The sequence below is a fragment of the Corythoichthys intestinalis genome, chromosome 6, assembly GCF_030265065.1.
Source record: "Corythoichthys intestinalis isolate RoL2023-P3 chromosome 6, ASM3026506v1, whole genome shotgun sequence".
Lineage (NCBI taxonomy): Eukaryota > Metazoa > Chordata > Actinopteri > Syngnathiformes > Syngnathidae > Corythoichthys > Corythoichthys intestinalis.
Genome location: NC_080400.1, coordinates 24,721,959 through 24,742,913, shown reverse-complemented (window position 1 = coordinate 24,742,913; position 20,955 = coordinate 24,721,959). Strand labels below are relative to the sequence as shown.

General features: G+C 39.6%; 2 protein-coding genes across 4 annotated transcripts in view; both read left to right on the top strand.

Moving 5' to 3' along the window:
* capn12 (calpain 12) overlaps positions 1 to 20,955 on the top strand; it is a 271,950-nt gene that overhangs the window by 83,126 nt on the left and 167,869 nt on the right. The window lies entirely within an intron of this gene.
* On the top strand, positions 11,507 to 19,806 carry fosb (FBJ murine osteosarcoma viral oncogene homolog B). 3 transcript variants are annotated; one of them, XM_057838729.1, is made up of 6 exons: positions 11,508 to 11,814; positions 11,970 to 12,127; positions 14,742 to 15,122; positions 15,300 to 15,407; positions 16,935 to 17,297; positions 17,461 to 19,805. In XM_057838729.1, the coding sequence occupies exons 1-6, from the start codon at positions 11,754 to 11,756 to the stop codon at positions 17,524 to 17,526; spliced, it is 1,137 nt and encodes a 378-aa protein (XP_057694712.1). In that variant the 5' UTR covers positions 11,508 to 11,753; the 3' UTR covers positions 17,527 to 19,805. The 3 variants fall into 3 exon arrangements, with proteins under 3 accessions (XP_057694711.1, XP_057694712.1, XP_057694710.1); XM_057838728.1 differs by having other exon boundaries at positions 11,507 to 11,814; positions 14,742 to 15,092; positions 16,935 to 19,806; XM_057838727.1 differs by having other exon boundaries at positions 11,509 to 11,814; positions 16,935 to 19,805.

Below are 20,955 nucleotides of genomic sequence, written 5' to 3'. Positions count from 1 at the left end.
CACCGGGAAGTGCGAGGGAAGTCCGCCATAGAACAGTATTGTTTGTTGCATTGCTTCTCGGTAAGATGACACGGCGGTGTGTGGCGATGTTTTGTTCTCACTCAAACGAAAAGTTGTATGAGTGGCCAAAGGATAGCAGGGCACGTAAATGGACATCTTTTGTTCGCACGAAGCGAATGAATTTCACGCCATCATCGAGTAGTGTTCTCTGCTGCAAACACTTCGAAGACGCCTGCTTCCTTAACCGGTCTGCTTATGATCAAGGATTTGCCAAAAAGTTAGTGTGATTTTTGGATAGATGATTGATGACTTTGTCAAAGCAGAGCTGCCAACTGTTGTGGAATGTACAGTAGAAGCTAGCAACGTTAGGCGAAAGCCAACTCGTAGCAATAGTCGTGGCATAGTTGTTGTTGTGTTCGCTAGTGTTACGTCCCAAGGACGGCTCGCGAAGGGCGTAACATAAAACCAGCCACACAATTTCACAAGTGGCACAAAATTTACACAACAATCAAACTCGCAATGAATATGTACAAAATGTAGATGAAGCGCGGCTTCAGGGTAAGCCCAGGCCAAAACAACAAACAAAAGGAATCTACACTTGAACCCCAACCGCTAACTAAACCCTGATCATGAAAAAGAACGAAGAAAAGACAGCCACTAACCTAGCTTCTTACACTAAAAAAAACAGGAGAAAACGGGTTGAACAGAAATGGCGACTTACCCCTTCTTGCTTCAGTGCTCTGATTTACAGTGGTGAACAAAACGATCCAATAACGAATAAACACAAAAGACCTCACCGAAAAAGCGGGAGTGTATCAGACTAGCGATCAAATGCAAACGAGCGTGAATGGCGAGCAAATAGCTGGGAGGACCGCGGCAGAAAGCTGTCAAATGTGAACGTTGACAGCTCAAGTCCTGCAGTGAATCATGGGAAATGTAGTCTCGGGACAACACTGAAGTGGTGCTTTGTAATCTGTTCGCATGTGTGAAAAAACTACATTTCCTCACGCCATTAGACGCCACTTCCTGCCGATAGCCCCAGGAAGTAGTAGTAGCTGGTAGCACGAAGCAAGGCGGAGATGAGCGAGAAGCAAAACTTTGCGGTCGAATGTGGCAGCAGTCCGCTATTATTTTGTTTTCTTATTGTTGCCACAATAAAGTGGAGAAAGCCATCAACGACTCATCTCCTTCTTTCCCCCCAACGTTTTTATATTCTTATTTTATATGCACGAGAGCTGCAGGATCTGCCAAAATGAACATGCAGTCTGATTATTATTTTTTTAAACAATGTCATCAGATAGACAAAAACATAAAATTAACCTGCATCTTCAAATCATGAAAATAATAACAGCCTATATCTTACCAATCTTGTAATCTCGATGGGTCTTGTCTCCATTCCATGTCAGGTAGTCTAGGCACATTGTTTGCATCCTGATTAGCGTCTGGCTAATACATGTTAGGTCCAACATAAAATTCCAAGCTCCTCTTCTTCCTCCAACTCTTCGAAAACTTGGATCTGCTCCCTTGCGCTCGATCTATTGCTTATATCGCTGTTTGAATCATTGTTTGAAGGGCTTTGTATGGCGGCCGTATGGAGCGCTGCCATCGCTGTTCTCGGTGTGACGTATCACTTCCGGGTTTGTCCCCTTTCAGGCTCGAACTTCGGAAACGCGATTATTTTGTCAAATATACAACATATAAATTATTTTTTCATGCTTTATTTGTTGGACAATGTTTAATTACTTTAATTGTGACCCTATTTGGCATGTTATGAAATTACTTCACATTACAGCTTTAATTGTTACATCCAAAGATAGAAAAATTGCCAGGTTTACTTCATTTGTTTATAAAGAAGAGCCATCAAAAAAGGGTAAAATTGGCGTGCAAAACTGTATGCTCCATTAACAGAAAAACACATGGCTAGTTTTTATGATAATAATCTAACAAAAAAACGCATGGCTAATTTTAATGATATTAATCAAACGCATTATAATACCAAATTAGGTATAAAAAAAAAAAAATCTCATTACATTGCATTTCAATGAAGGCTTCAGATATGTGTTACTGCTAGTAATTCTGCCCCTAGAACTAAATTCTGGTGCTGACCTAATTACGTTGCTTTCTGTAATCATGTGACAAGTTCTTACATTTGCTTCTTTAACATTGAAAGACTTAATATAGCAGAACCAATTTCCCCAGATTTAATTTGACCATATATGTATACTGTGCTAAAAGTTATGTAATGAACATTGTCAACAGAAATGAACACCGAATGGACAGTTTACTTAATACACAAGATATACTAGTATGTTCCTGTGAATATTTAGCCCTGACGGTTTGTGTTGCAATGGGATATTTAATGAAAGGCTGACTTCAAAGTTGCAATTTCTTGTAAACAGTCTTCTTCTTGCTAAGATCATAACCGCAGTTTGAGTGGAGCTCATGAAAAACGCTGAGTGAACACAGCAGTGAGGGATCAAAAAGAGAGGGTTCGGGATGTTTTGGTTAGCTGACGAGCCCAGGACGATCATATTTCTCTCGCGGAGGTGGGGAGGGGAAGCCTTGAGGGGTTATGTAATATTGTTAGAGCCAGAAGGGGTGTAAACAAAACCACTGTGAAGTGGGACAGGCCTCGGCGTCGCATGGCAACACATATTTTGGGCAGGGAAAGCAGACAAACACGGCCCAGCCTTCCAATAGGAAGCGATGGGGTTGGCCTGGTGTGCACGGAGCTTGCTAGTAACTTCCCGAAAGTATGCTAAGAGACAGGGGAGCAAGCAAAACAAAAGCACGTCAGGAGGGAGAATTAAGACAACACTGCTGGGTCTGTTTGAACCTGGCCTGGATGGAGTCTAGACTACCACCAGTTGCAAACAAATAACAAAAACATTTATGGCCTACACTCCAAAGAGAATTAAGTTGGAAAATGTAGTGATAACATAATATCAATATTTTATAATTCATCAATATATTATTATACTCTGATTTTATTTTAGAACAAATTGTACAAATATTTTTGTAACAAAATTGGACTGCATTTACAAACATACGTCACCCTAATCTTCTGTTTTCAAATGATTGGAGATTATTTCAATTACCACCAATAATAAGGCTATGTAGGGGAGAGTTTGTGTCATATGTCGGTTTTTAACTCATTGGCTGCCATGATAGACAAACCAGAGTTGCTCTAAAAATGACCATTTTAGTTTATCACTACATTGTAACTTTAGAATAACACTTAACTAACACTCAAAGTAAGGAAATCCATGAACAACCTTCCTACTGTTCAACCGGCTTTAATTAAAGTTTTCATAAATCAACGCGTTGACTGCCACTCATAGGCGGAGTTTGACTTTTGGGGCAGGGGGGGCACAACATGTTGATGACACTCTGTCAGCAATAAAATTAACTTACAAGAATATTTATAATAATAAGTTGAAAATGAGTGTTTTTTGTTTCCCATCATTCTTGAGGGGGATTCTAAATCAGGCTGCTAAAACAATACTTTGTACCAAGATCGTGATCCATTGAATATGGTACGCCTGCCGGTGTCGTGCCAATGTAGTTACCCCAGTCAAAAATTGTATCCAATGGACGGAGCCATATGGAGGTAGATTTGTGTCTCTATTATTCAATCAAAAAAAAAGTTGCTTTAATTTAAAAAAAAAAAAAATGCTGCTTCAATCAATATATATATTTTCAACCCCCCAAAAAGTTGCTTCAATCAAAAAAAAAAAAAAAAAGATGTGTTTGAATGCAAAAATAAATTTGAAACTTTTTTTTTTTTGATTCAAGCAACTTTTTTGATTGAAGTAATGGAAGTAATGTTGATTTGTGTTTCGGCCACATTTTGGCTAGGACATTTTTGTCTTTATCATTCAATCAAAAAATAAGTTGCTTCAAAAAATATATATTTTTAAAAAGAAAAATCACTTCAATCAAAAAAAGAAAAAATTCAATCATAGAAAAAGTTTTTGGATGCGAAAAAATATTTGAGAGTGAAAAATTTGCATTTGAACACTTAATTTTTCATTGAAAAAGTTTTGATTGAAGCAATACTTTTTGTGTTTGGACCATATTATGGGTAGGACATTTGTGTCTAAATCATTCAATCCCCCAAAAAGTTGCTTCAATCAAAAAAAATATTTTCAATCAAAGAAAAAAAATCATTTGAAAAATAAAACTGCCCTCCCATATATATTTTTTTTTTTGAAAATGATATGCAAAGCAAATGACTGTCTAAGGTGCTAGTCACATGATTTAATTCGAAAAATAATTTTGACCCATTATAAAAATGTATGTTTTTGTTCATTTCATTCAATTTCGTAGCAGTTTTATTGCTTTACAACTTTTATATATATATAGGAAAGTCAATTATATGCAATGACACTTTTCGGCCATCAGGGGGGGGGGGGTTGGCCCCTCCTTAAATTAGCTTATGCTGCCACTGCCAGCGATAGACGTCCAATTCATTTAGACTTGGAGAGGCAGGGTGGAGTGAACGTCTATCGCCGTCAATGGCACTAAACATTATCAATCGATCCCAGTTCAATTGGATTTGCGGTCTATTGCTGTCATTGGTACTTAATGCGTTAAATATGTACAGCAATTTGCCTTAGCTGTGGGTTTCTTTCTCTCAAGTTCAAAGATATATACTATTGTATATGACTATTACTGACAGCCTCTTGCAAAGTTAGCTCCGTCTGTTAGCAACCTAGCTTCGCGCGTGACCGCATAAATATAGCACGGAAATGAGTGTAATTACAACACCATTGACGCAACCTGGGAGACGGATGTGTTATAAACGAGCAACGAATTTGTGACTGCGAACGCGGCTTTCGGGTGGGGTGTAAAAAAATCCAAGCTCTTCTAACCTCGCGGAGAACCCGGAAGTGGCGTCCTGTGCCGCGCCGTGCCAGCTCGTTGCTATAGAAACCGTTTACAGGCTGCACAACACGCGAGGCGGAGACAACAACGGTGTTGCCATGGAGACAGCACGCGACACACACAAGCACCCACACATGGCAGCACGTGTTTCTTCTGATTTAACCGAATAAAATCGACTATTTGGGAATATTTGTGTAAACAGTTGGTATGTTTGTTAGTTTTATAGTACTTTGATTTCTCTGAAAGTGGGATGGTGCCTCTGTAACGAGGTGATTCACGAGGAGTCACTTTAGTACCCGCGGCTCATTCACAGTCTGCGTTGTTCTCTGACGTTGCTGGAGCGCTGACTACTCTAACCACCGCCTTGTTCACACGCACACATGCCACTTTGACATCACTTGTACTTTTTTGATTCCCATTCACAAGTTGCTACCTCCAGTCCCCGGCTGGAGGACACGCACACTTCCCACTCGACCACCCCTTATTTATTCTCACTAGTGCCCGCATATCGGCCACCATCATGAATCACTATTGTGTTTTGCACTCTGACAGGATCTGATCTCCGTCATTGCTGCCCACTACACTGTCGAAATTAGCATGCAAAACGGTTGGTCTCTGTGTTGCACGCTGTTAAATAACACTTATTAAATTTACTGTAAATTAATGGCAACTGCGGTACCCAGAATTGGAATCACCACGTTGTTCGTGCCTTATAGAAGCATCATTCAATCATCATCATCATCATCATCAATCATCCTATTCTTCCTTTGTTTTATATTCATGAGCGTTGTGTCTATACATAGACTTCTTAATGATATTAATGATATTGACGGGACACAAGGGCGGGGGGGCCGAGGAATCTCCGTCAAAGTTGACCGAGTGGAAACACAGACAAAGAGCTTTTTACGTTGAAAATACTCGTTGATAAATGCTTAAATCCCAAAATTCTTTATAGATATGGACGTAAAACAGTCTCGATTCTTGGTTAGAAGCAAAAAAAAAAAAAGAAAAAACGGGGAGTTAGCATTCATTTTACGTAAATATGTCGAATGTGCTGCTAGTCTTTAAGCCACTGTAGCGCCGCCTGATCACCACAAAGAGCTTTTTACGTTGAAAATTCTTTTGAATAAATGCTTAAATCGCTGAATTCTACATAGATATGGATGTAAAACAGTCTTGATTCTTTGTTAAGAGAGCAAAGAACAGAGCAGTTACGAAAAATATAATAATTACCTTGAATCCTCGGACAAATCACTCCTGAGACAATCCTTCCTTTTCGAATGCGGTACAGCTTTCGTACTTTTTCAACCTAAATCCGGCGTTAGATCGCTGCGTTCGGGTGTTTGAGAATAACTCCTCTTGATGTGGGTAGGCCCCCTACTTGAAGGTGTGGCACAGTGTCTGACAAAGGTGACCCGTCAATACAATTATGAAGTCTATGGTCAATATTTCGTTTTGTATGCATTTGTGGTAAAATGTCGTGACATTATTTCATTGCTTGCAAGCTGTACCACAAGTTGCTTTTCAAATTGACATGTATACGTTTCTTTATTTGTAACTTTATTTCAAATTGTTGACACAATGTTTTGTTGTTTTTAGTTTGACAAAAATAAGTATCAGTGCTTTTGTCAAGAGAAATATGACCACAACTTAACTCCTGCATCTGACTTCTCTTTAGAGCCTGATTTATTCGCTATCTGTCGATTTCTGTACCCACACGCACATTGAGGACAGAATAAGTGCCTTATTGGCACTTTATACTTGTACCTGATCCCAAAAAACATTTGTTTGCATTACTGTATTTGATTTCAACAATAAATATATTGGTGCAATATGGGCACTTTTTTTCATAATTTTTGTTGCAGTTGTTCTTATTTTTCACAGAATGGTAATTTGGAAACCTGAACGTTGTTACATTTAGCTGTATTAAAGCATCAAGTGATATCTAACTAATATCCAAAAGTCCACGACCACATATATCAGTATCGGTTTGATATCGGTATCGGATTTTTTGAGTTGGACAATATCATGATATTGGTTTTTAAAAAAAGTCATTATCGGACAACTCTAGTCAAGATATATATAAAATATAGTACAATGAAATATAGCTCGTTTTTATTTTTCAATTAAAAAAACATAGTTAATTTTCCCAGTTATTTTTCCTAAAAGTTGGTTTTTAATCCATCCATCCAAGAAATAACACTCAATGTTATATATTGTATAATTCTCTCCTGTGCCTTGCTTTCAGCACTGTGTCTGGTAGATCTTTGCGTTACCTATTTATGATGCAAAGGTGTGTACCAGATTAATGAAACAGTGTACTTAAAGAATTCTGGCTTGGAGCCATCCAGGTCAATGGAGTGCGTCAATGAAAAGGATCTCCCATTGTGAAGGCTGCAAGATCTCAAAAATAACAAAGGTGTGTCCTGAGAATTGCTTCAATGGAGATTTAAGTAGCCAACAGAAAGTATATAGGAAATACATTTGCAAATGTCAGTCACACCCGTTCCTAGAAATATGAATACTGCTAAATTGATGCTATAAATGACACAAAACTATTATTCATCTTTTCTTCGGGAACTTTTGAGTGCAAGATTGAAGTTTATAATCGTTACTATAACTATGATTATTTGTGACTTTTTTGAGCAAGCAGCGTACACTATGTTATTAACTTATATATTAATATAGTATGACTTATTCCTTGTTTTTGTTTATTTGTGAAATATGAGTTTTGCACTTTGATGTGGGAGAAGTAGTATTATATTAACTCATTCACTGGCGACCCAGGTATACAGTGGGGCAAATAAGTATTTGGTCAACCACCAATTGTGCAAGTTCTCCTACTTGAAAAGATTAGAGAGGCCTGTAATTGTCAACATGGGTAAACCTCAACCATGAGAGACAGAATGTGAAAAAAAAAAAACAGAAAATCACATTGTTCGATGTTTAAAGAATTTATTTCTAAATTAGAGTGGAAAATAAGTATTTGGTCACCTACTAACAAGCAAGATTTCTGGCTGTCAAAGAGGTCTAACTTCTTCTAACGAGGTCTAACGAGGCTCCACTCATTACCTGTATTAATGGCACCTGTTTTAACTCATTATCGGTATAAAAGACACCTGTCCACAATCTCAGTCAGTCACACTCCAAACTCCACTATGGCCAAGACCAAAGAGCTGTCGAAAGACACCAGAGACAAAATTGTAGACCTGCACAAGGCTGGGAAGACTGAATCTGCAATAGGTAAAACGCTTGGTGTAAAGAAATCAACTGTGGGAGCAATTATTAGAAAATGGAAGACACACAAGACCACTGATAATCTCCCTCGATCTGGGGCTCCATGCAAGATCTCACCCCGTGGCGTCAAAATGATAACAGGCACGGTGAGCAAAAATCCCAGAACCACACGGGTGAATGACCTACAGAGAGCTGGGACCACAGTCACGAAGGCTACTCTCAGTAACACAATGGACTCAGGGACTCAAATCCTGCACTGCCAGACGTGTCCCCCTGCTGAAGAAAGTACACGTCCAGGCCCTTCTGCGGTTCGCTAGAGAGCATTTGGATGATCCGGAAGAGGACTGGGAGAATGTGTTATGGTCAGATGAAACCAAAATAGAACTTTTTGGTAGAAACACAGGTTCTCGTGTTTGGAGGAGAAAGAATACTGAATTGCATCCGAAGAACACCATACCCACTGTGAAGCATGGGGGTGGAAACATCATGCTTTGGGGCTGTTTTTCTGCAAAGGGACCAGGACGACTGATCTGTGTAAAGGAAAGGGGCCATGTATCGAGAGATTTTGAGTAAAAAATCTCCTTCCATCAGCAAGGGCATTGAAGATGAAACGTGGCTGGGTCTTTCAGAATGACAATGATCCCAAACACACATCCAGGGCAACAAAGGAGTGGCTTCGTAAGAAGCATTTCAAGGTCCTGGATTGGCCTAGCCAGTCTCCAGATCTCAAACCCATAGAAAATCTGTGGAGGGAGTTGAAAGTCCGTGTTGCCCAACGACAGCCACAAAACATCACTGCTCTAGAGGAGATCTGCATGGAGGAATGGGCCAAAATACCAGCAACAGTGTGTGAAAAGCTTGTGAAGAGTTACAGAAAACGTTTGGCCTCCGTTATTGCCAACAAAGGGTACATAACAAAGTATTGAGATGAACTTTTGGTGTTGACCAAATACTTATTTTCCACCATGATTTGCAAATAAATTCTTTAAAAATCAAACAATGTGATTTTCTGTTTTTTTTCCCCACATTCTGTCTCTCATGGTTGAGGTTTATCCATGTTGACAATAACAGGCCTCTCTAATATTTTCAAGTGGGAGAACTTGCACAATTAGTGCTTGACTAAATACTTATTTGCCCCATTGTAAAAAGCTCTTAGTGGTGATAAGACGGTGCCACAGTATCTTAAAGACTAGCAGCATAAAATAAATGCTAACTGCCCGTTTTTTGCTTCTAACCAAGAATCAAGACTGTTTTACGTCTGTATCTATAAAGAACTCAGGGATGTAAGCATTTATTCACAAGAATATTCAACGAAAAAAGCTTTCTGTCTGCGTTTCAACTCGGTCAGTTTTAAGGAAATAGGCCTTCTATTAATTGGCCCCGAAGTCTATGCTTTAAAATTATTTTCTCCATTATCAGGTGTGAGAAATTTGCAATTTGCAAACTTCAATACCGTATTGGCCCGAATATAAGACGGTGTTTTTTTGCATTGAAACAAGATTGAAAAATAGGGGGTCGTCTTACATTCGTGGTCTAGACATTATACCCATTCACGACGCTAGATGACGCCAGATATCATTGAAGCGATGTTGTTATGACAGATCTCAGCTACTCTCCCCATTCGCAACGCTAGATGGCGACAGATATCATTGAAGCGATGTTCTGTCATGACAGATCTCAGCTACTAGTTTAACCAGTTTGCATTATTTTATTGCAATGTTTTTCATTATTCAGATTTGTTTCAAGACTACAGTTACAGTTAGACGTCACTTTGATGGTTAATGCAGTTATTGAAATTTTGTTGTTTTATCACAATAGATTGGTTTATTTACATTTCAAAAACCAGAAGCCATTCGCTTACGAATGTGATTGCACTTTAGTTTACATATTTAAATGTTAAGATATTAAGATTTGAATGAGGCAAAATAACATGCTTCTTCTCTCAAATATATTGTTATAATTATTTGTTTCAGATGTACTGTAATTATTTTCTCTATAAAAATTAATTTGGTGTTCAAAAAGTCTTTTCAAACTTGAGTCTTGAAAAAGGGGGTCGCCTTATAATCAGGGCCGTCTTATATTTGGGCCAATGCGGTACTTTGTGTAACCGTTTTTCACATGTCGGTCATTTACTAGGTGTTGCCTGTTGCTTTTAAAAGCTCCTATTAATGGGAATAGACGCCCAATTCATTTTAAGTGTCAGTCAAAATAGATTGGATGTCCATCGTTGTCAATAACTGGTTTTTTTTGTTTATTCTATTTTTGTTCAGTAAAATTAAATACCATTTTTAGTACTGTGATTTTTAAATAACCCGCCTTTTCCAATAGAAATTGTAAAATGTAAATGTTCTATGAGCAAGGGCTTAGGTTTGGTCTCAACATTGGTAGGGATACTATAAAGGAAATTTACAGTGTTTTTTTATGGGGGGGTAAAATGTCTGCATAGGCTGCAAATAGAAATATTTTTAAATATATGATTTAGAAAATACATTTTAATTCATGAATAACTATACGGTATAATTAACGTTAACTATATGATTTAGAAAATACATTTTAATTAATGAATAAATGCACAGTATAATTAACGTTAACAGTAGAAAACATACAGGATGACACTTCTCTTTAAGCAGCTTTCTACTAAAGATTTACTTGTTAGCAAGTTCACACAGTATAATGTTATGCTAACTCTGATGCAAGTCGGACTTTCAGTAGCAAAATTAGTGGCGTGTTCCCCACCTCCGCCACATTGACATCTTTTTACATTACTTTCAGTGGCTGCTGCAGGCCGAAAAAAAAACTTCTAATATCCTTTCTCTTTGAAGGGGGTGACGTGTAAGTCTGAACATCATGAAAACAATTCACTTAATAATGATAGGGTTTATTCTATCTATTCCATCCTTACAACATATGGGAAGACAATCTAACTGAATTCATTATATAATGCAAATAAGGTTGCTTAAAAGTTGGTGGGGACAATTTGAGCATCCCGAAAAGTTGGTAGTGTTATGTCCCTACCGTCCCGACTCCCTATGCAAATCTACGCCCTTTTCTAGAGGTTAAATTTAGACAATGGCAGTGTTGCTTGAAAAAAAAAACCTCTAGTGGTTAAACTCAGTACTGTGCTGAAGACCAGTGCATTATCACCCAAGATATTGCTTTCCACGCTTGAAAGACTTTAAAAGTATGAGCTTCATTTTGGAAATAGTCAGACGGTGAGAAATACCCCCTTAGCTTTGGAAACGATTCAAAAAAAGAAAAGCGTCTATTAATATCCGCTGGCGAGGTAAGCTTTGGCCCATCCTAGCGCGAGAGGGAATCCCTCGACGTCACCAAGGATACCAAACACAACAGCGGTGGACAAATATGGGCATGTACGTCAGCGGAACCCCGAGGCGGGACTTACATGTCTCAGTTGTAGGCTACTCGAGGAGGATTCATTCATAAGACAAAATCTGCTTGTTTGTACCGTAATTCCGCCGTGCATCCGCCGGGTCGTGCCGCTGAACGGACTTTATGGATCTATCGAGTTTCGGATTGAAGTCATTTGAACGATTATAAGGAAGGAAAGCACCTATTTGGAACAATTTCCGCCGCTCGCTTGTTGCGGTGAGGTGGACTAAAGCTTCTTCATGCAACTTTTTTGGAAAGACACCAGGAGCAACTCACCGGGAAACAGCGAGACAAGTAACGGTGAGTTTGCTGGTTCGTACGGGCACTTTTGGCTCCAATAATCACTCAGTCACTACGTAAGATATTAGTTTTGGAATGTATTATAGCTAACGACTGACAACGTTAATAACTTGTATCAACGCAAATGGAAGACACGTTTACGGAATAATTTTCAGGCTCGAAACCCCTTCTCGGCCCCCGCGGGGAAATGTACCAAGGGTTCCCCGGCGACCCTGACAGCGGATCCCGTGGAAGCTCCTCCCCATCCATAGAGTCCCAATACCTTTCCTCCGTGGACTCCTTCGGAAGCCCGCCGACCACCAACGCTCCGCAGGTAAGTCAGAACCAAAGAACCCACGGTAAATGTGTGTCACTGTAAATGTGTGTCACTGTACCCGGAAATGCCTTGCTCGCTACGCGCCGATATTCGCACTCATTAGTATTGTTTTAAGGCCTGAGTAATGTTAAACAAACATGTTTTCGAATGCGTATTTAGGGCAAACAAATTTGGCCATGTGACCCATGTCCACAAAAAGAATACATTTTTCTACGGTTTGGCCTATCATCCACGCGCACATTTAAACCAGGGTTCTTAAGAACGACTGGGAAAGTGAATAAGTGCGAATTCCGCGTTTGTGGTGTCATCATATGGACACTAATAACCGAAGATTTAACTGGAAACGTCACTGACTGCGACAAACTTTGTCCTCACGTCACATATGAGACCAATGTTTACATGTGGAGTAAATTAGGCGCTTATTTGACTCTTTTTTTTGTTGTTGTACAAATTCTTGCCGATGCTTCTTATTGAAATAATTGTATTATGGATAATTATTTTATTGTCATAACGGTACTTAAAAATGAATGAAAGTGGTTGGCTGCGGAAGTTTTTTTTTTTTTTTACACAACCGTGCAGGTGTGGACGCAATTATTTTTTCTTAACGTATTAGGGCAGGATCCTCGGTTTTAGAAAAAAAAAAAAAAAAAACCTGCTAGGTGTGGACATGGTCTGAAGGGGCTCCAGGCTCGGTAAACGTTTCGCTTCGTGGTACCGGTGACACAGCTGCAAGATTCATACGTCACAAGCGAAGCCCCGCCCCCCTCTCGCTCTCCCTTTTCCCTTTCTCACTCTTTCGCTGACGTAAATGGCCGTTCTATTTTGGAATGTTACGTCGCGTTGTCAAGGGGAACACCGGCCGGGGGTGTGATGAGGGAGGAGGAAGAATGAGGAGGGACTTCGGGGTGACGAGAAAAGGCATACGATTGGTCGAGGCGGTGCTTTCTTGTCCTTGCTGCTTTTATATGCGAATATTCATTCACGGGAGTCATCCGGCTTGTCGAGCAAAACGAAAACAAGCAAGCAGACAGGCAAAGCATGGGATTCCCATTCGCACTGTTTAACTCTTTATAGGGCAAGTGACTTATTTTGGTCATTTAAAACATTCAGCCTCATAACGACCTGGCGTCCACATACATGGACATCATATTTTGGACCATGTAGGCCACTACATTAATTCATTCACTGCCACTGACGGTTTATGATACAGACGTCTAATCAATTCCTTCATTCGTTGTCAACCCTCCCAGTTCAAATGCCTTGGACGTCTACAATGACTAGCTAATTTAACTATTTCAGGGGCAGCGGTCACTCCAGTCACTATAGTTAATAAAAACAAAATTAATGAAATTAAAATGAATAAAAACAGAAATACAGTGATCCCTCATTTATCGCTGTTAATGGGGACCAGAACCCGCCACGATAAGTGAAAAACCGCGAAGTAGCCCCCCCCCAAAACAACTTTTTTTTTTTTTTTTTTTGGTGTGTTCAATATATTTATACAGATTTAGCTTTGGAAAGAGAGATATATATTAGACATGTTTTTCACTTTTTTTCCCAAAGTATAATTAAAAAAAAAGATATTTTATATATTATTTTCTTTTTAATATAATATAATATAATAATATATATTTTAAATTTTTAATATATTTTTTATATATTATATTTGATATATTTTAATAAATGGTTTTTGAGCACTTCAAATGTAATAAAAATGATTTACTTTCCCACTGAATTATTTTTAAACAAGAATAAAGCAGAAAAATGCTTGGCTTTATTAAATGCGTCATTGAGTGAGTCCACTCAAATCCGCACAAGCTGCTCACTTACACACAATGAGTTGCCACAGCAACTTTTTACCAAGTTAAACGATGATTGACACATGCGGCGCTTTGAAATTCGCTTCTCTGGCAAGATCAGACATTCAACGTCTGTCAATCATTGTTAACTTTAATTAGCAACTCCTGACCAACAAAGAACAGGAAAAGGGAGGGAGGGAGAGTGAGACTACGTGATTGGCTCGGGACAGCTTATCTGTATTATTTTTTTTTCTTTTAATTGAAAAAAAATCCGTTATGGACTGAGGGCAAGAAGTTTGAAGCGCGAAGTAGAGAGGGATCAATGTACATCCTGATTACGGCCTTAAATAACACTCTAAAGCAGATTTTTTTCATAGTTTTTAACTCATTGCATGCCATTGATAGGGCTGGGCATCAAATTCATTTAAACTGGAAAGACTGGCTGTGAATGCTCATGTTTCAATGCCATTGACAGGGCTAGACATCCAGTCCATTTTAAATGTTCGTTCATTCGCCCCACCCAATCAAAAGGGATTGGCTGTCTAGTGCCGTCATTGGCAGCCAATTAGTTAAATCAGTGCCCTATAAAGGGTTAAGCGGCAGTTTTCTGAAGTGAGCAAGGGTCTAAAATGATAATAAAGTTAAGACATACAATGAGGCCACACACTGAGTTGTGGTAGCGCAGTACGTTCTCTCTCTTCACGAATTATCCGCTAGCACCCCCTAACTGCCTCTAACATAGAAAGTGATCACTGGTATTCCAAGATCTCTTGATGAGCGTATAAGGCTACCTGTCCATGTGTCCTGCCCAGGAGTGTGCGTCAGCTCCAGCTGGCTTGAGTATTGTGGGCAGCGGGCTCGGATCCAGCAGCGGAGGGGAGATGCCTGGCTCATTCGTGCCGACAGTCACTGCTATCACTACCAGCCAGGACCTGCAGTGGATGGTCCAGCCGACCCTCATCTCGTCCCAGGCCTCGGGGCAGAGCGGCACCACCGGCACCTCCACCATGACCAGAGTATCGCTGGTTGATCCCTACGATATGCCAGGACCGAGTTACTCCACCGGTTCCGCGTTCACTCCTCCGAGTTCGGACACTCCCGGCCCAGCACCGGGCCCCATCCGCCAGTCCAGAACCCGTAGCCGTCGCACTCGAGAAGAGTCTGTGAGTGAAGATGGAGATGTTGGTGTGTTAGTAAGTGTGTGTGCTTGGACAGTGTGTTTGTTGGCCTTCAGATTTACACATTACTAGCACACCTTGTAGAGAGAGTAACAGACACATAAATATACAGTATCATCTACCATTGTTGACATTACATTATGGCGACTTCCAATTCAAAGAAGCACTATTTAATTCTTCTCCTCACCCTAGCTGACTCCTGAAGAGGAAGAGAAACGACGTGTCCGTCGGGAGAGGAACAAACTGGCTGCTGCGAAGTGCAGAAACCGGCGACGTGAACTCACAGACAGACTGCAGTCGGTAAGAAACTTAAAAAACTCTAATACCAGTTAGTAAACTTGAATGTCAGGTTTGCTACCAACAAATAGCCACAAATAACGCGCTGCTATAAGAGAGTTTTCGGTGCATTTATTGAAGGCCAAGTTGAGTTCTTTAGCTAGTGTTATATGATAACTGTTCAAATGACTATTCACAGCACTTGAATTTTTGTTGTGTTTGATTCTGATTTCATGATTGGCGATTATTGTTGTCACACATTGGTAAATTTGTTGAGTCGTTTGAGTGGTCCACTACTTAGTTCGAACCATAGTGCCTAATGAAATGTCCACATAAGCGGAGTTTGATTTTTGGGGCAAGGGGGGCACAACATGTTGATGACCCCGAAACGCAGTGTCAACAATAAAATCAACTTACAAGAATATTTATAATGATACTTGACAATGAGCGTTTTTTTTGTTTCGCATCATTCTTGAGGGGGATTCTAAATCAGGCTGCTTAGGACAGCTATACTTTTCGCCAAGATCGTCATCCAATGAATATGGTACGCCCGCCGGTGTCGTGCCAATGTAGTTAACCTAGTCAAAATTGTATCCCCTGGTTGGACCCATATGGAGGTAGATTTGTGTCTTTATTTTCAATCCAAAAAAAGTTGCTTTAATCAAAATATATATTTTCAACCAAAATAAAAGTCGCTTAAAAAAAAAAAGTATTTGAATGCAAAAAAAAAAAAAAAAATTGAAACTCAAAAAAACTAAATAAAAAATGCATGTCAAAGTTATTTTTCTTTGATTTTTTTTTTTTTTTTAACTGAAGTCAGTTTTTTTTTTTTTTTTTGATTGAAGCAACTTTTTTGATTGAAGTAATGTTAATTTGTGTATGGGCCACATTTTTGCTTGGACATTTTTGTCACTTCAATCAAAATAAGAAAAATTTCAATCATAGAAAGTTTTTAAATGCGAAAAAATATTTGAGATTGAAAAATTTGCATTTGAACACTTAATTTTTCATTTAAAAAGTTTTCTTTGATTGAAGCTATCCTTTTTTGTTGTTTGGGCCATATTAGGATTAGGACATTTGTGTCTAAATCATTCAATCCCAAAAAAAGTTGCTTCAATCAAAAAAAAAAAAAAATTCAATCAAAGAAAAAAAATCAGTTTTTAAAAATATTTTATATATTATTTATACGTATATATTTATTTTTAAAATTATATGCAAAGCAAATTACCGTCTAAGGTGCTTGAAAAATAATTTTGACCCATTATAAAAATTTGTAGGTTTTTTTTGTTAATTTCATTCATTTTTGTTGCAATTTTATTGCTTAACAACTTTTATATATATAGGAAAGTCAATTACATGCAATGACACTTTTAGGCCACCAGGGGGGGCTTGGCCCCCTGCCCCCCCTTAAAATCCGCTTATGAATGTCCAGTGTATCTAAAGCTACGATAAAAGACAAATGATAGTGCTGAACAGAGAGTACTTTCAGTAGAACCCTCAACATCCTCCTCTATCCTTATGCACACTTTATTCATGCTGGTTGCTGCACAGGAGACAGACGTCCTCGAGGAGGAGAAAGCCGAGCTGGAGGCGGAGATCTCTGAGCTGCAGAAGGAGAAGGAGCGCCTGGAATTTGTCTTGGTGGCCCACCAGCCCAATTGCAAAATCATGTACCAGGAGCAGCCTCAACCAAGCTCAATGCAGCTCCCTGCTCAGACCTTACAAGCATCCACTTCCATTGTGGACTTGGCAGTGAAGGAAGACTCTTTCTATCTGCCTCCTGCCTACACGGGCCACCCATCCTCCACACAGTCACAGATTCCGCCTCAGCAGCAGCAGCAGCACCAGCAGCAGCCGCAGCAGCAGCAACAGCAGCAACAAGTGCAGCAGCCTCAGCCAGGAATGATACAGGAGGTAGAGTTTTCTCGTTCTTTCTATGGCCCGAGTGAGGCAACGGCGCCTGGCGGGCCATGCTTCATGGCCGGCGACGGTGGTGGTGGTGGTGGTAACCATGACGATGTGGGCATTGCCAGCCACAGCACTTCATACACATCTTCATTTGTGTTCACCTACCCAGAGGGAGCCTGCGGGGTCAGTGCCAACCATCGGAACAGCAGTAGCGAGCAGTCATCCGATTCCTTGAACTCGCCTTCCCTGCTGGCGCTCTGACTGACCGACCAAACGTGCACATATCTTAACTCTCGCTGAGTAGGGGACTGACTGCCCCCCCATTGAGTTAAAAAACAAAATTACAGCACATTCCAAGAGAGAGACGGTTTCAAATTGCTTACGTCAATCAGACAGATTGCACATGAGATACAGATTAAACTAAAATCGGTCTTCAGCGAGCTGCCACAAACTCTACCGGTGCCCCCCACCTTGTTCCCTCTGAGGGTTTCTCATTCCCTCCTCCATCCCTCCCCTTCCACCCTCGTGTTTTGCCCATTGCCCAGAGGAGAGACACTCACTGCTTAACTCTTCATCTGCCCGACTCTCCCCGCAGCTTCCTCATGCTTGGAGTCAGCGATCACCACATTTTTACAATTCCTCTGCCGTTTCTCCTTTTCTGTCTTTTGTTTTTCTCCTCCTTTTTCCTTAAAGTCCTCTACGCCCGAGAGTCCGAAGACACCCTCCAGCCCTTGGGACCTTGAGTGAACGGCCAAACCTAACACTCACACACACCTTAACTGCTCCCTCTGGACCAGGACCGTGATTCTGCTGGGTGTTAACGAACACACCCTTTACTGGGAGCTGCCAATCGACATTTGGAGACACGGTTGATGCAAAAAAAAAAAAAAAAGGCGTGGATCTTTAGATGAGCCATTTCTCGCCCAGATGAAGACATACTTTGATTGATTGTCTTTAGAGAGGTGCTTTTGTTGTTGTAAGTCAAATGCAATGTGAGCAAAAAAAATTATATTCTCGCTTGTCCAGGTCATGTAATCCAGAAGAGTTGAAGTGTGGCTAGTGAGATTTTCTTGATTGTTGAAGATGTTTTCCATTTAAAGTCCATAGGCTTGTCAGTTCTAAACTTTTATGTCTGGAGTTTAACAATTGGGGTATATTGCCCTCAAATGCACACCTCAGACTGCTACCTAAAATTTTAGAACTGAATAATATTTTTGGATTTTAAGTGCTTTCATCAAGGAAGAAAAGTCCAGTTGCCTTTAATTAACCTTTGCAGATCAAGTAAAAGATTCTGCTCCAGGTAATTGTGTAGAGAATTGCCCTCTCGGTTTAATGCATCACCATGCCTTGTGGCTTTTGAGTCTCTGCTTTGTGCTTTTCATGTCTGTTTGCCTTTACTGGGCAGTGCAGAAAACCTCTAAACATCAGGCATGCACACTAGTGCACCTTGCCTGTTTATTTCTTTCTTGAGTGAGGTTGTTGCCAAGGCTGACCCAGGAACAAAAAGAGGTGCCAAAGCGCTCTCTTTGCCTGTGAATTTGTGCCATTTGTTTTTCCCCATACGTTCCAGTGAGACTTGTTACATATTTCAATGTCTTTTTATGTATTTGATTGTTCTGCTTCGACTTGTACCCCCTGATCTCGGTCTACTTCCAAGCTCTTGCTGTTCTACTTGCATCAAAATTACATTTTCCCCCCATTATTTGAATGTGTTTTCATGTGGCAACTTTGGAGGCATGTTGTGCACTTACAGGTTTTTTCGTGCGTCGAAAGTAAAAAAAAAAAAAAAAAAAAGACCTTGTTTAAAGTCTGTATGCCTAAATGTATAAAGATATATATATAGAGTATTAGCGTATGTGCTATGATTGTCAAATATGAATGTGTTGCAGCTCTAAAGGATATTTTTGTCAATGAAGAAATTTAAAAGATTTTACTGAGTTTACTTTTAAAAGATATGAATATTTTTCTATGAAAGTGAAAAAATATATAAAGATATATATGATAGATTTTGAAAAAGAAAAAAGGCCCTGTCCCTTAACATGAAGCAAAATGTTACTGCTTCTCGCCATGTGTATCGATGTTTTTTAAACACTATAAAGCACTATAGAAGACAAAGTCAATGTATGTGTATAACTATGTTTATGTAACAAGGTTTGTGGTGAGGCCTTTTGTTGTCTGATTTTTCTCTGTGAGGTCTAACACAAAGCTACTGACACCGGCACTTTATCTTCTAAAATCTAAATTAAAAAACAAAAAAATGGAGTATGCTGAAGTCCCTTTACATTTACGCAATGTTATCTACTACTCATGTGCATCTGCCCTACAATAAACCGATAATGTTGTACAATAACTAACTCAAAGGTGTACAGTGTATCACAAAAGTGAGTACACCCCTCACATTTCTGCAGATATTTAAGAACATCTTTTCATGGGACAACACTGACAAAATGACACTTTGACACAATGAAAAGTATTCTGTGTGCAGCTTATATAATAGACTTGATTTATTTTCGCCTCAAAATAACTCAAAATATAGCCATTAATATCGAAACCCCTGGCAACTAAAGTGAGTACACCCCTTAGAAACTACGTACATCCCTAAATGTCCAAAGTGAGTACTACTTGTCATTTTCCCTCCAAAATGTCATGTGACTCAATACAGGAGTGCTGTCAGCATTGCTGCAGAGATTGAATAGGTGCGGGGTCAACCTGTTAGTGCTCAGACCATACGCCGCACTCTACATTAAATTGGTGTGCATGTCTTGTCACCACAGGAGGAAGCCTCCTCTGAAGACGGTACACATGAAAGCCCACAGTTTGCTGAAGACATGTCAACAAAGCACATGGATTACTGAAACCATGTCCTATGGTCTGATGAGACGGGAGTGCTTTCTTGTGTACTGTCTTCAGAAGAGACTTCCTCCTGGGGTAACAGCCATGCACACCAATTTGATGTAGAGTGCGGCGTATAGTCTGAGCACTAACAGGCTGACCTCCCACTTCTTCAATCTCTGCAGCAATGCTGACAGCACTCCTGTAACGAGTCACATGACATTTTGGAGGGAAAATGGCAAGCAGTACTCAATTTGGACATTTAGGATTGTACGTAGTTTCTCAGGGGTGTACTCACTTTTGTTGCCAGGGGTTTAGATATTAATGGCTACATTTTGAGTTATTTTGAGGGGAAAATAAATTAACTCTATTATATAAGCTGCACACAGACTACTTTTCATTGTGTCAAAGTTTCATTTTGTCAGTGTTGTCCCATGAAAAGATATACTTAAATATCGGCAGAAATGCAAGGAGTGTACTCACTTTTGTGATACACTGTATTTGAAGGACAAACATATCAGTTTATAATACAAACATTATTTTTGAATAAAAAAAAAAAAAGTTACATCCAAATAATGGCAAATTGATTGTATCTTTTTCTGTCCTGGTGGCTATTTGTGCTCAGAGAATGAGTTGACCTCACTTTTTAAACAGCTGATTCAGAACTATTATAGAGATGCCTTTTTGATTGTTTTTTTGTCTGAAAAAAATGCAAATGTGATGAGGATATGTTCTGTTGTCAGAATGAGCATAAAACATACTCACTAGTTCTCATGTACATAGTTTTTCTTCTTCTTTGTGGTGCTACTTTACAGTCACGACAGAAAAAGGT